The 14,814-nt window shown below is 40.0% G+C and overlaps 2 protein-coding genes across 9 annotated transcripts in view; one reads left to right on the forward strand and one right to left on the reverse strand.

Annotated features, from left to right (window-relative positions):
- Positions 1-14,814, forward strand: part of PYURF (PIGY upstream open reading frame) — a 90,993-nt gene that overhangs the window by 10,651 nt on the left and 65,528 nt on the right. The window lies entirely within an intron of this gene.
- The window catches only part of HERC5 (HECT and RLD domain containing E3 ubiquitin protein ligase 5), a 46,513-nt gene that overhangs the window by 4,243 nt on the left and 27,456 nt on the right, over positions 1-14,814 (reverse strand). For 4 of the 5 annotated variants that reach the window (XM_006043254.4, XM_025290425.3, XM_025290426.3 and 1 more), the window contains 4 exons: positions 13,011-13,154; positions 11,461-11,627; positions 2,926-2,992; positions 1,910-1,980 (listed from right to left, as the gene is read on the reverse strand). In XM_006043254.4, the coding sequence (XP_006043316.3) occupies positions 1,910-1,980; positions 2,926-2,992; positions 11,461-11,627; positions 13,011-13,154 (449 nt within the window). Of the gene's footprint in view, positions 1-1,909; positions 1,981-2,925; positions 2,993-7,221; positions 7,387-11,460; positions 11,628-13,010; positions 13,155-14,814 lie in introns of those variants that run through there. The other variant, XM_025290427.3, reaches the window with a different exon arrangement.

The following is a 14,814-nucleotide window of genomic DNA, read 5'->3' on the forward strand; positions in this document are numbered from 1 at the left end:
GGGCAGTGCCCCTTCAGAGAGACTCCAGGCTGGCCTGGTTTGGAACTCTCCTCTTGGAGAAGCGCTGCTGTGATGGTTGGGGCGCCCAGATAATAGTTCCTGTCACCTCAACAGGCTGCGATAAGAAGCAGAGAGCATGATGCCTTCTACCTGGGTACTGTGAATTTTGCTGACACAAACGAAGTCCTCTATCTGGTGTTGAATAGACCCTAGGAACTTTACTTCTTTCCTGCATTAACCCTTGTGAGCGGCTGTCAACCTCCAGGAGTGGGAGGGAGGGGACTGTCTAGAAATTTGAGGCCAAAATTAATTAGATGGCCTTCATTTGGTCTTACTAAAAGGATTCTAATAAAATATTTTAAAGCAAAATAATACTACTAATAAAGAGCTAGTTTTTGGTCACTGTTTAGTCACTAAATCGCGTTTCTTTGTGACCTTATGGACTGTAGCATGCCAGGCCTCCCTGTCCTTCAATATCTCCCAGAGTTTGCTCAAATTCATGTCCACTGATTTGGTGATGCTATATAACCATCTCATCCTCTGTGGCCCCCAACCCCTTTCTCCTTTTGCCTCCAATCTTCCCCAGCATCAAGAGAGCTAGAATACCTAAAATTGGGTGCTTACCATGTACAATCAACTGTTAGAGTTGTGGCTTTTTTTTATATAGATTATCTAATTTAATCTTCATAAAACCATGAGGCAGGTTCTTATGCATTTTGGTAAAAAGGAAACTGAGACACAGTGCAAGTACGAGATTGCTCACAGTCACATGGCTCAGAGAACTGACAGACCAGAAGAGAAAAAAATTTGTTCCTGCTGTCTCTGGGGAATGGGCTTGGGAGAGGAGAAACTTCCTATTTTATACTCTTGTATTGTCTGAACTGGTCAGAGTGAGTATTTGTGGTTAAATACAAAAAGGACATTTGTATGTCTAGCTGAAGCAGCTTGTAGCAAAGGTTCCCAGGGATAAACTAGAAAAAGCCAGGTAACAAATACAAAAGCTCCAGACTTTCAAATCAAAGCCAATATTCAAACAGGCTTCCGGACCAAGAGAGCATGGAGGCTCCCTGGGGTGAGCCCAGCACTTCACTTGAAGTTGCTGCCTCTGGGCACACCTGCCAATTCTTTCAGGGGAAGGGGCCAGGCAATCAATAATTCTATGGACAAAATTGAGGTATACTGATTAAATATACCACAGAGCTAGAAATGTTCCATTTCTTGATCTGCATACTTATAACTTTGAACTTTTCTATATGTTATAATTCAAAATTTTTTTAAATAAACATTTTAAGAAAAACATTGGGCTTTAGGCCAGAATGCTCACTAGATATTTCTTTGCCACTCTGACCAACCATCAGGGGAATATTCTATGATCCCAAACTCTACGGCTTTAAATGGCATCCCATAAGGTAATGGGAGGTCAAGATACCACAGTAAGATCTAATAATATTAACAAAACTAAGTGCCTGCTATGGACTGGGCACCACTGTGAACTAGGTACTGGACAAACAACAGTGAGCAAAAGAGACCATGCTCTTGGCATCACACAGCTCCTAAGAGCTGGGGGAAACACTCAAGTAAAAATAAAGGCAGATAATGTATGACATGGAAAGAAAAAGTAAAGCCGGGTAAGGGGATAAAGAGAGGTCTTTATCCCCTAGACAGGAAGATAAGAGAAGGCCTCTGCAAGATAGCCATTTCCATCCCTGCCGGCAGCAAACTTGGAGACACACACATGCACACAACATGCACTGATCCTCGCCTTACTGGAAAATGGTTAAGAAAGGAAAATTATAATGACAAGGAATTTTAAGAGCCCAGTGAAATACACACTGTGCAAAAAATCGGACACGATTAAACGAGTAACACTTTCTCTTTTCAGATGAAACAATTATTTCTTTATACTTACTTGTTAGTCTGGTCAACAATTACGTGACTTCCATCAGGAATTAAGTCTACATCATTTTTGTCCCAATGCACCTGTAACCCACAAATGAACTCAGTAATCTCCAAGAGAATCCCCAACAATCTACTGTCAACAAAAATACTTTTGAGCATACCTCTTTTCCTCAAGAATTTGTGAAAATACATATTTGTGCTATAAAAACCAGCAAGGTGGTAAAAGAAATTTACCACATTTATCACAGAGAATGAAAAAAATAAACTTTAAAAAACCTGAATTATCTATTTTAACTGATCATACTGAATGAACTACTGGGAAAATTGCCACATCTCAGTATTTACTTCACACAGTACAGACCCAGTGCAGTAGATCTGCAAAACTGGTCAAAAATTCCTCCCATCCTGGTATTTACACCATGTAACTTTGCAACAGCTCTCATCAAGAGGGGGGTCTATTTCTTCAGCTGGTGAATCTGAGTGCAGAAGTGTGAAGATTTTGACCAGTGGGACCTGACAGGAGTAAACGCTTGAAAGGAAGCTGCGTGTTGGGGCTTGCCATCTCCTCCTAGTTTCTGTAACTCTTCACTCTGTGAAGAAGCCTCAGCTAGTCAACGAGGACAGACACAGCTGTTCCAGCTGCACCCCCTCAACCAACCAGCCTGCTAACGAACAGGTGTGGGAGCAAGGCCACTGTGATCCACCCAGAACAGTCAAGTCAGGCCAGTCCAGAAAGCCCCAGAATCGTGTTTGCTATTTTACACCACTAAGTTTAGGTGTTATCTGTTACTCAGTAAAATCTAACTGATAATACACCCAGCTCATGAAAAATGAGGAAAAAATACCTTTTGTACTACCTTAATTTATAGTTTGGTTTTTTATTAAAAGTATATAAATAGTTAACCCAATTATAAAGTCTATAACTTAATAGAGTATACAAATTTATAAAGCATATACATTTATAAGGTATATAAGTAGTAAAACAGATTAAATATGAGCTGTCATTTTATTTTTACTGTTACTTACATTAAAATGGATGTGAAATACTTCTTCTAAGTCATCGCCATCATCATCCAGAAGTGTCTGCAAACTCCTAAAGAACAGTCTTATTGTCAGTAATCATGATGGCTAGATACATCATCTAAAAATGTCAAGGGCATGCCTGTTCTCAAGGTGGGAGGTCAGGTTTAGTTCATGTCACTTGTTTCTGTATATCGATAGTCTAACGAGGGCCAGACTGCAGCCAAAAGTGTGAGGTTTGGAGGTTTATTTGTAATTCTGCAGGCTCCCCACCCAATTCCCAGCTCTCTTCCCTCCACCCTAGCTACAGTGGTGTCGGATAAGTACCACTAGAAACAGCATAACTGGTACAGGTACAACATGGGAGAGCTTCGTTAACTCTCTAAAGGGATGCTTGTCATTGGGTAAGGCCTCTGGGAGAAGGTGCAATCAGTTGATTTTTCCCCTGCTGAATTTTTTATTACTTAATTTTGCCAAAATCTGGATCTTTTCTTTTTGGCCACACCATGCAGCTTGTCGGATTTCAGTTCCCTGACCAGGGATTGAACACAGGCCATGGTGGTAAAAGCACCAAGTCCTAACTATTGGACCACCAAAGAATTCTCTAAAATGTTGGATCTTTTAAACAGTATCATGATAAAAACAGACCATGTTTTATTGTGTTTTGGGGGCGCTGAGAGAGACTAATGGGAACTCAGCTGACAAAACTGGATTCATCATAGATTTGGTTCATGATGCTTTGTCACTGTATGTCCATGGTTGGCTTATTTGCTTATTTATGGGTGTGTTTATGAAGAACACTTCCCCAAACAAGAACTAAAACACGGCCAGTATCTTATATCTACGTATAAAGGGTATGTTTCTTATCTCACTTTCTACCACCCTCAACGTGTTATACACATATCTACAGTTTGAAGAATACCTTTTCTCTTTGCTAAGGTATCTCTGGGAGAAGGCAATGGCACCCCATGCCAGTACTCTTGCCTGGAAAATCCCATGGACAGAGGAACCTGGTGGGCTGCAGTCCATGAGGTCGCTAAGAGTTGGACAAGACTGAGCGACTTCACTTTCACTTTTCACTTTCATGCATTGGAGAAGGAAATGGCAACCCACTCCAGTGTTCTTGCCTGGAGAATCCCAGGGACGGGGGAGCCTGGTGGGCTGCCATCTATGGGGTCGCACAGGGTCGGACACGACTGAAGCGACTTAGTAGCAGCAGCAGCAAGGTATCTCTTGATGAACAAAGAATTTCTTTCATCTTATTGCAGTTAAATGTATCAATCTTTCCTATAATGTTGGTGTTTTTATGTCTTGCTTGAGAAATTGCAATAGTGTGAAATAACTGTCCATATTTCCTTCATTTTTACATTCAATATTTAAGTCCTTAATCCACAGAGTTGGTTTCGGTCCATGGCCTAAGGTATCTGCTCTCATTTTTTTCCCCAGATGCATTACTTGAAGAGTACTTCTATTCCCACTGATCTAATAAACTACCTCTAACAAAGTGCCATGTGTATATGGGTCAGGTTCCATACTCTCCTGTCCCATTGGAAAGCCAGCACCAAAATCATACTGCCCTAATTAATACAGCTTTCTAATGATTCTTGATATCTGGTAGGCCAAGTTCCCCATCCTTATTCACCTTTCAAATGATCTCTGGCTATTCTTGGCCCCTTGCTCATCCATATAAACTTTAAATCAGCTGGGTTTTCTTTTTTTTTTTTTTAAGCCTTCTAGGATTAAAATAGCAGTTCAGAGATCAAGGATTCTCAAAGTGTAACTACAACTTCTGGGAATCCCTGAGGCCTTTACTGGGTGGGTGGGGTAGGGTCTGCAAGGTCAAAACAAATATTATAATAATACTCAGATGTTACTTGCCTCCTCACATTCTGTCATGAGCACAGAACAGTTTTCCAGAGGTAATAATGATAGCTAATAAGTACGTATTCCTATATTTAAAACTCTTTACTTTTAATTTTTAATATCATAAATACTGACAAGTTTACTTAATATGAGCAAAAGCTCTTCAAGGTCCTCTATTAATTTTTGAGAATCTTAAGACCTAAAAGTTTGAGAAATGCTAATATGGATTTAACGGTCTTTACTTAGTTCATCTATATGAAGTTCGGAGAAGGCGATGGCACCCCACTCCAGTACTCTTGCCTGGAGAATCCTATGGATAGAGGAGCCTTGTGGGCTGCAGTCCATGGGCTCGCTAAGAGTCAGACACGACTGAGCGACTTCACTTGCACTTTTCACTATCATGCACTGGAGAAGGAAATGGCAACCCACTCCAGTATTCTTGCCTGGAGAATCCCAGGGTCAGAGGAGCCTGTTGGGCTGCCGTCTATGGGGTCGCACAGAGTCGGACACGACTGAAGCGACTTATAAGCAGCAGCATATGAAGTTATTCAGTTTAATAACTCTTTTTAGACATAAGCTGGATTAAGTCATTGTCAATGTTTTCAGTAAAAAATAATGACAAATTCACCTCTTTACCAAATCGGGGGCTTTCAGTATTTTTTTCCTTATTAGTATATAAATATAATGATTAATAGTTGGGATTCTCGAGCTAGATTGTGTTCCACTCATGGTTCTGTCACTACGGGGTCTGAGGCAAATTACCTAACTTTTCTCTGTTTCAGTTTCCTCATCTGTAAAATAAGGATAATAACAGAATCATACTACTGTTCTCATTCTTTAAAAAATCTCCATAGTATTCCACTGCATAAATATACGAAAAATATTAATTCTCAGAAGGGAATGGCAACCCACTCCAGTGTTCTTGCCTGGAGAATCCCATGGACAGTGGAAGCTGTGGGCTACAGTCCATGGGGTCACAGAGTTGGACACGACTGAGCAACAAACACTTTCACTTTACTAAAGAACATTTAGGCAGTCTACGTATTACAGACTAATACAATGTGCACTAGCCGACATACGTCCTTGCGTGATTGTGTATTTCTGAATGTGAAATGTCTAAAGGTACAATTGCTGGGTCAAAGTTGTCTCACCTTATCCCTGGTTTTGCTTTTTACAGTTTCAGTTATCTGTGGTCTACTGCAATTGGAAAATGTTAAATGAGAAATTCCAGAATTAAACAATTCATCAGAAATTGTAGGACGTTCTGAGTAGCATAACGCGATCTCACGCTGTCCCAGGATATATGAATCATACCTTTGTCCAGCATATCCCACCTGTTAGTCATTTAGTAGCTGCCTCGTGACCACTGTGGTATCATAGCCCTGCATCCATGGAACTCTTATTTAACTTAATAATGGCCTCAAAGAGCAAGAGTAGTGATGCTGGCAATTGGGATGTGCCAAAGAAAAGCTGTAAAGTATATCTTTTAAGTGAAAAGTTGAAAGTTCTCAATTTAATGAGGAGAGAAAAAAATCGTATCCTGAGGTTGCTATAATCCATGGTAAGAAGAATCTTCTATCTGGGAAATTGTGAAGAAGGACAAAGGAACATACTGGTTTTGCTGTTGCCCCTCAAACTGCAGCGTTCTGGCCACAGTGCATGATAAAGCTAGTTAGGATGGAAAGGCATTAGATTTGTACATAAGATATTTTGAAAGATAGGAAGACTGCATTCCACATTCAGGTAACTTTTATTACAGTTGTTGTTGTTCACTTGCAAAGTCATGTGTGACTCTGCGACCCTATGGACTGCAGCACACCAGGCTTCCTTGTCCTTTACTATCTCCCAGAGTTTGCTCAAATTCATGTCCATTGAGTTCATGATGCCATCTAACCATCTCATCCTCTGTCGTCCCCTTCTCCTCCCGCCTTCAATCTTTCCCAGCATCAGGGTCTTTTCCAATGAGTCAGTTCTTCACATCAGGTGGCCAAAGTATTGGAGTTTCAGCTTCAGCATCAGTCCTTCCAATGAATATACAGGGTTGATTTCCTTTAAGACTGACTGGTTTGAGGTCCTTGCAGTCCAAGGGACATTCAAGAGTCTCCTCTAGCACCACAATTCAATAGCATCAGTTCTTTGGTGCTTAGCCTTCTTTATGATCCAACTCTCATACTCATACATGACTACTGAAAAAAACATAGCTTTGACTATACAGACCTTTGTCAGCAAAGTGATGTCTCTGCTTTTTAATACGCTGTCAAAGTATGTCATAGCTTTTCTTCCAAGGAGCAAGTGTCTTTTAATTTCATGGCTGCAGTCACCATCTACGGTGATTTTGGAGCCCAAGAAAATGAAATCTGTCACTGCTTCCACTTTTCCTCCTTTTATTTGCCATGAAGTGATGGGACCAGATACCATGATTTTCATTTTTGAATGCTGAGTTTTAAGTCAGCTTTTTCACCCCATCAAGAGGTTCTTTAGTTCCTTTTCACTTTCTGCTATTAAAGTGGTATCATATGTATATCTGAGGTTTTTGATATTTGTCCCAACAATCTTTGGCTCCAGCCTGTAATTCATCCAGCTTGGCATTTCACATGATGTACTCTGCATATAAGTGAAATAAACAGGTTGACAATATACAGCCTTGTCATATTCCTTTCCTAATTATGAACCAGTTAGTTGTTCTATGTCTGATTCTAACTGTTGCTTCTTAGCCTGAATACAGATTTCTCAGGAGACAGGTAAGGTGGTCTGGTATTCCCATCTCTTTAAGGGTTTCCCAGTTGGCTATGATCCACAAAGTCGAAGGCTTTAGCATAGTCAATGAAATGGAAATAGACATTTCTCTGGAATTCCCTTGCTTTCTCTATGATCCAATGAATGTTAGCAATCTGATCTCTGGTTCCTCTGCTTTTTCTAAACCCAGCGTGTACATCTGAAAGTTCTCAATTCAAAGAGTGCTAAAGCCTAGCTTGAAAATTTTTGAGCATAACTTTACTAGCATCTGAAATGTGAAACTGTACAGTAGTTTGAACATTCTTTGGTATTGCCCTTCTTTGGGATTGGAATTAAAACTGATCTTTTCCAGTCCTGTGGCCACTGCTGAGTACAAAATTTACTGACATATTGAGTGTAGCACTATAACAGCATCATCTTTTAGGATGTGAAATAGCTCAGCTGGGATTCTATCACCTCCTCTAGCTTTGCTCATAGTAATGCTTCCTAAGAACCATTTGACCTCACACTCCAGAACGTCTGGCTCTAGGTAAGTGACCACACCATCATTGTTATCCAGGTCGTTAAGACCTATTTTGTACAGTTCTTCTGTGTATTCTTGTCACCTCTTCTTAATATCTTCTGTTTCTGTGAGCTCCTTACCATTTCTGTCCTTTATTGGGCCCATCCTTGCTTGAAATATTCCTTGGTATCTCCAATTTTCTTGACGAGATCTCTAGTCTTTCCAATTCTATTGTTTTCCTCTACTTTTTTTTTTTTTAAAAAAGGTCTTCTTATCTCTCCTTACTATTCTCTGGAACTCTGCATTCAGTTGAGTATATTTTCCCTTTCTCCCTTGCTTTTCATTTCTCTTCTTTTCTCAGCTATTTCTAAATCTTCCTCAGACAACCATTCTGCCTTTTTGCAATTCTATTTCTTTGGAATGGTTTTGGTCACTGTCTCTTATACAATGTTACAAACCTCTTTCCATGGTTCTTCAGGTACTCTGTCTACCAGATCTAATCCCTTCAATCTATTCATCACCTCCACTGTATAATCTTAAGGGATTTGATTTAGGTCATACCTGAATGGCCTAGTCGTTTTCCCTACTTTCTTCAATTTAAGCCTGAATTTTTTGTAATCATGAGCTGATGATCTGAGCTACAGTCAGCTCTAGGTCTTATTTTTGCTCACTGTATATAAGAGCTTCTCAATCTTCAGCTGCAAAGAATATAATCAATCTGATTTTAGTATTTACTATCTGGTGATATCAATGTGTAAAGTCATCTCTTATGCTATTGGAAAAGAGTGTTTGCTATGACCAAGGTGTTCTAACAAAACTCTATTAAGTCTTTGCCCTGCATCATTTTGTACTCCAAGGTCAAACTTGCCTGTTATTCCAGGTCTCTCTTGACTTCCTATCTCTGCATTCTAATCCTCTATGATGAAAAGGACATCTTTTTTTTGGTGTTAGTTCTAGAAGGTCTTGCAGGTCTTCATAGAACTGGTCAACTTTAACTTTCTCGGCATAAGCAGTTAGGGCATAGACTTGGAATACTGTGATATTGAATGGTTTGCTTTGGAAAAGAATCGAGATCATTCTGTCATTTTTGAGACTGCACCCAAGTAACGCATTTCAGACTCTTGTTGACTATGAGGGCCACTTCATTTCTTCTAAGAGATTCTCCCCTACAGTAGCAGATACAATGGTCATCTAAAATAAACTCACCCATTCCCATCCATTTAGTTCACTGATTCCTAAGATGCTGATGTTCACTCTTGCCATCTCCTGCTTGACCCCATCCCATTTACGTTGACTCATGGACCTAACATTCCAGGTTCCTGTGCAATACTGTTCCTTACAGCATTAGACTTTAATTTCACAGCCAGACACATCCACAACTGAGAGCTGTTTCCGCTTTGGCTCAGCCAGCCTCTTCATTCTTTCTGCAGCTATTAGTAACTGCCCTCTATTCTTCTCCAGTAGCATACTGGACACCTTCCAATCTGGGGGGCTCATATTCCAGTGTCATATCTTTGCCTTTTAATACTGTTCATGGGGTTCTCACAGCAAGAATACTGGAGTGATTTGCCATTCCCTCCTCCAGTGGACCACATTTTGTCAGAACTCTCCACTATGACCCATCCATCTTGGGTGGCCCTGCATGGCATGGCTCATAGCTTCACTGAGTTATACAAGCCTCTTTGCCACAAGGCTGTGATCCATGAAGGGATATTGTTACAGTTGTCCTATTTTATTATTTGTTATTGCCACTATCATAGTGTGCCAAATTTACAAATTTTTTATCATAAGTAAAAGGTATGTATATGAAAAAACACGTATGTAGAGGAAAAAACATGGTGTGTGTGTGTGTGTGTGTATCTACATGCATATGTGTGTACACTATCCATGGTTGCAAGCATCCATTTGGGAGCCTGGAATGCATCTCCTGCAAACAAAGGGGGGACTACTGTATTGCCACAGTATTCTCTGAAAAGGAGGTACCACTTTACACTTCCACTAACAATTTCCAGAGTGAACCTTTTCCCAAATCCTTGCTGATACTATATAGCACCAGTATTTCCAAACTCTGCCAATGTGAAATCACATTAGCCTCTCATTTTAATATGTATTCTATGGTCACTAGGGAGACTGATCATCTTTTTAAAACAATTTTTTGGACGTGCCACACAGCACATGGGATCTTAGTTCCTGGACCAGGGATCAAGCCAGCACCCCTCTGCACTGGAAGCGTGGAGTCTTAACCATTACACCACCAGTGAAGTCTAAAACCAATCATCTCAATTTATGAGCCATTTCTATTGCTTCCTTTGTAGATTACTTTCTTATATACTCTATCAGCTTTTCTAATGGATATACAGGAACACTACACAGCAGGGATATTAACTCTTTCTATTATATGTTACCAATATGTTTTGTGAGGTAGTGGCTCACCTTTTAACTTAGAAATGTTTTCCTTTTAAAGGTAATGACATGTAACAACTATTAAAATAAACATCACTTGCAGGTTGTGCACCAAGGTGTACTTGTGCTCTGTCATGACTGTTTCTGTACAATGTCTAAAGGTTAATATAAACAGTAAGGGCTAACTATGGGCACTTCCCAAGTAGCGCTAGTGGTAAAGTATCCACCTGCCAATGCAGGAGACATAATAGACTTGGGTTCAATCCCTGGGTCAAGAATAGCCCCTGGAGGAGAAAATGGCACCTCACTCCAGTATTCTTGCCTGGAGAAACCCATGGACAGAGGAACCTGGCAGACTTCAGTCATGGAGCTGCAAAGAGTAGGACACGACTGAGCAACTGAGCATCTGAGCACAGCACAGCAAGGACTAACTATATAAAATTCAACTTTTCTTAATTGTTTAGAAAGTTAAATTATTACCTAACAATTCTTGCCTAAGTTAAAATCAGTTTAAAGTACCCAGAATGCTACTATTGAACATAAAAATACTACTGAAATGTGTATATGTTTAAATATTTATTTAAATATAATTATGAGATGAGATAGAGGTGCTAATTATCTCTACAATGACAATCATCAGTTCAGTTCAGTTCAGTGGCTCAGTTGTGTCTGACTCTTTGAGAGTCCATGAACCGCAGCACCCCAGACCTCCCTGTCCATCACCAACTCCCAGAGTTTACCCAAACTCATGTCCATTGAGTTGGTGATGCCATCCAACCATCTCATCCTCTTTTGTCCCCTTCTCCTCCCACCCTCAATCTTTCCCAGCACCAGGGTCTTTTCAAATGAGTCAGCTCTTCGCATCAGGTGGCCAAAGTATTGGAGTTTCAGCTTCAACATCAGTCCTTCCAATGAACACCCAGGACTGATCTCCTTTAGGATGGGCTGGTTGGATCTCCTTGCAGTCCAATCATACTATAGTATAAATATATTTAAGATACATAAATATATCTGAAAAAAGAACTATGTTAACTTACTCTCCCAAAACAGGACTGAGTTCTTTCAAGTCTTCTAGTGATGGCGTTTGGTCCAAAAGTTTCTTAAACAGAGCCAGTGGAAAAGGGATGTCGGCAACATTACAATTGAATAGAGAAAGTCCACATAGAAGCCCAAAGAAGAAATAACTCTTCTTTTCAAATTTAGGCTGAAAGGAGAAAAAAAAACTTAATGTATTATAAATTTTTACCAGTACAATGGAATATTTACATTAATTGAACCTTTTTCCCCCTTTAAAATCAAAATCAAATCACAAATTAAAACCAAAAATCTTGAGATAAGAATATTTAGGTTTTATACTCAATCACCAAGTCAATTTAAATCTCTCCCACAGTTTTGGTTACTAAAAGCTTTAACAGGATGGGGGTAGGGGATAGGAGAGATGTTGTTTAAGGGAAGAAACTGCAAGGAGTAGCAAATAAATCCCAAAGGTCAAATGTAAAGTATAGTGAGTATGGATAACAATACTGTGCTGTTTAATCACTAAGTCATGTCCAGTTCTTTTTGACCCCATGGACTGTATAGCCCGCCAGGCTCCTCTGTTCATGGGATTTCCCAGGCAAGAATACTGGAGTGGGTTGCCATTTCCCTCTCCAGGGGATCTTCCCTACCCAGGGATTGAACTTGGGTGTCCCACATTGCAGGCAGATTCTTTATCATCTGAGCCACTAGGTATCTGCAACAATATTGCATTATAATCATCAAATTTGCTAAGGTAGTAGGATCTTAATTGGTGGTGGTGGTGGTGGTGATTTAATCTCAAAGTTATGTCCAACTCTTATCTGATCCCTGCCAGGCTCTTCTGTCCATGGGATTTCCTAGGCAAGAATATTGGAGTGGTTTGCCATTTCCTTCTTCAGGGGATCTTCCCAACCCAGGGATTGAACCTGAGTCTTCTGCTTGGCAGGTGGATTCTTTACCACTGAGCCACCCAGGAAGCCCAGATCTTAACTGCATGTGTGTGTGCTCAGTCAGTCAATCAGTCGTGTCTGACTCTTTGCAAACCCCTGGACTGTAGTCTGCCAAGCTCCTCTGTCCTTGGAAGGCAAGAATATTGGAGTGGGTTGTCATTTCCTACTCATAGAGGTGCTAATGGGATTCCCTGGTGGCTCAGATGGTAAAGAGTCTGCCTGCAATGTGGGAGACGTGAGTTGGATCCCTGGGTCAGGAATATCCCCTGATGGCAACCCACTCCAATATTCATAGCCTTTGTCTTTAAATTCATTGAAGAAAAAGAACTAAAACAAAGAATGAATGCCTAAGAAAGGAAGGGCTCATTTTTACCTATACATTCTATAAATGGTCAAAAATATATATTGCTCGAGTTCTCCTGTGTGGAGTTGAGAATCTGGGGGAAGAGGACCCCAGTTTAAAGAAAAAAATATCACCTTTTAGAATTAAAATTTATCTCCAAAATTATAGCAATAATTCTTCTCCTAAAATAAAACAGTCCTAGACAACCTAATTTTCTATGGTATATCCCTACACCTTTTCTCTCAAGAAATACCTACACCAAGAAAAGAGGACTTACCCTGACAGGAAACCACATGTAGGAAGCCTCTTCAGGATATGTGAACATTCCGTATTCTGGCCGGGTCATTTCTTGAAAGAGACAGTAGAAAAACTCTGCCCTGACTCCTCCAAAATTATATCCAATTTCTCCACTAAATGAAACCTAAAAATACAGAGGAAATAATGCATCACTTCCAGAGCTCTGTACTGCTATGTATTAAATCTCATTTAATAATTATTTGTAGACCCAGTATTCAGAGATTAATGTACAGCAACTTCTAAAAATGTTTCTCTACTTAAGTGCTTCTCTCCAAGAGGCCTAAGAACCCATGAATTCCCAGTTCTAAGGACTTGAGTTTCTTCTGTCTCATCTTGATTTCACCAAACTCATTTTACACTTCTGAACCACCTCCTCTTTCTTCACACTCTTTTTTCCCCCTTGCTTTCTCTTATGAAGCACTATTTAAGTTTTTGTTTCTCTCTTCTTTTTCATGTTGCTTTAATACTGAAGATTCCTGCAGCTCTATGCTGGCACCTCTATTCTTTCTCTTACCCTGCCCCTTTATATGAGCAAGCTCCTTAATCTCACAAAGCCTATTTTCCCACAAGATCATCAGAAAGGTTAAATGGGATAACAGAAGTAAAATCCCTCACAGAGTCTGGAAAATAATAGCTACTTATCAATTGTTACCTAAATTTTAAAAATGGATGAATGAAAATTAAAATAACTCAGGGGACTGGCTGGATGACACAGGTTAGAATCATATAATGAATTTACCAGGTTTTTAAACATTATCTATGTGCAAAAATATTTAGAAATGCCCGCTCTAATTGCAAACTCCACACTTTTAAAACAGTATCTTGAGCTTTGGTCAAGTCAATCATTCTTTAATCTGAGTAGGACAAACGGTAAATTAACATCTCCCATCAAACCATTCTAATAAATATTATCAGGAAAATCTTTACTTCTTTTGATTAAGTGGAAAGTCTAGAGCCTGATGTGCGTTTGTGTGTTAGTCTTGTTTGACTCTTTGAGACCACATGGACTGTAGCCTCTGTCCATGGAATTCTCTAGGCAAGAATACTGGAGTGGGTAGCCATTCCCTTCTCCAGGAGATCTTCCTGACCCAGGGATCAAACCCAGGTCTCCTGCATTGCAGGCAGATTCTTTACCGTCTGAGTCACCAAGGAAGCCCCTATAACCTGATGGTTGGGCTCAAATCCTGGCTCTGATACTTATCAGTTGTTTCACTCTGGGATAAGTTATCTAATAGTTTGTACCTCAGTTCTCCCATCTGTAACAGGAAGAAAAAACCTTCTACACAGTGTAGTTGAAAGGGTTACACAAGTAGGTATAAAGCTTTTATAATAGTTCCTGGCATAAGGAAAACATTCATTAGATCTTCTAGTGATTATTATTCTATGTCAAGTATCTATTAGTAAGACAAGTTACACAGGAACTAGACCAAGGATCATTAACAAATGTTCAGGACATGGTGATAACTACAATTAAAACCCTCAAAAAACTATCAATGAAGAGACTGTTCTCTCTTCAACAAAGTAATCTGGGTTCTTGAAGGAGAGCAGAAACAAAGTCTCAGTTCTCCTCTGTGTCAACCCCATCTCACTGGAACCTTTAAAAGGTGATGACCAGCCAGGCTTAGACAGGCCTCAAAAGGGAACTGAATATCTTAGGGCTAGTACTGGAGAGGACAACCATTTCCCCTGCAGCCCCTTAGCCAGAGAACAATGGCAGCTTCTCCCCTGGAATTCACAAGTAACTGAGGAAAATTAGGGGACCCGCAATACAGACAACTCCAGCG

The sequence above is a fragment of the Bubalus bubalis genome, chromosome 7 (genome assembly GCF_019923935.1).
Source record: "Bubalus bubalis isolate 160015118507 breed Murrah chromosome 7, NDDB_SH_1, whole genome shotgun sequence".
NCBI classification, from domain to species: domain Eukaryota; kingdom Metazoa; phylum Chordata; class Mammalia; order Artiodactyla; family Bovidae; genus Bubalus; species Bubalus bubalis.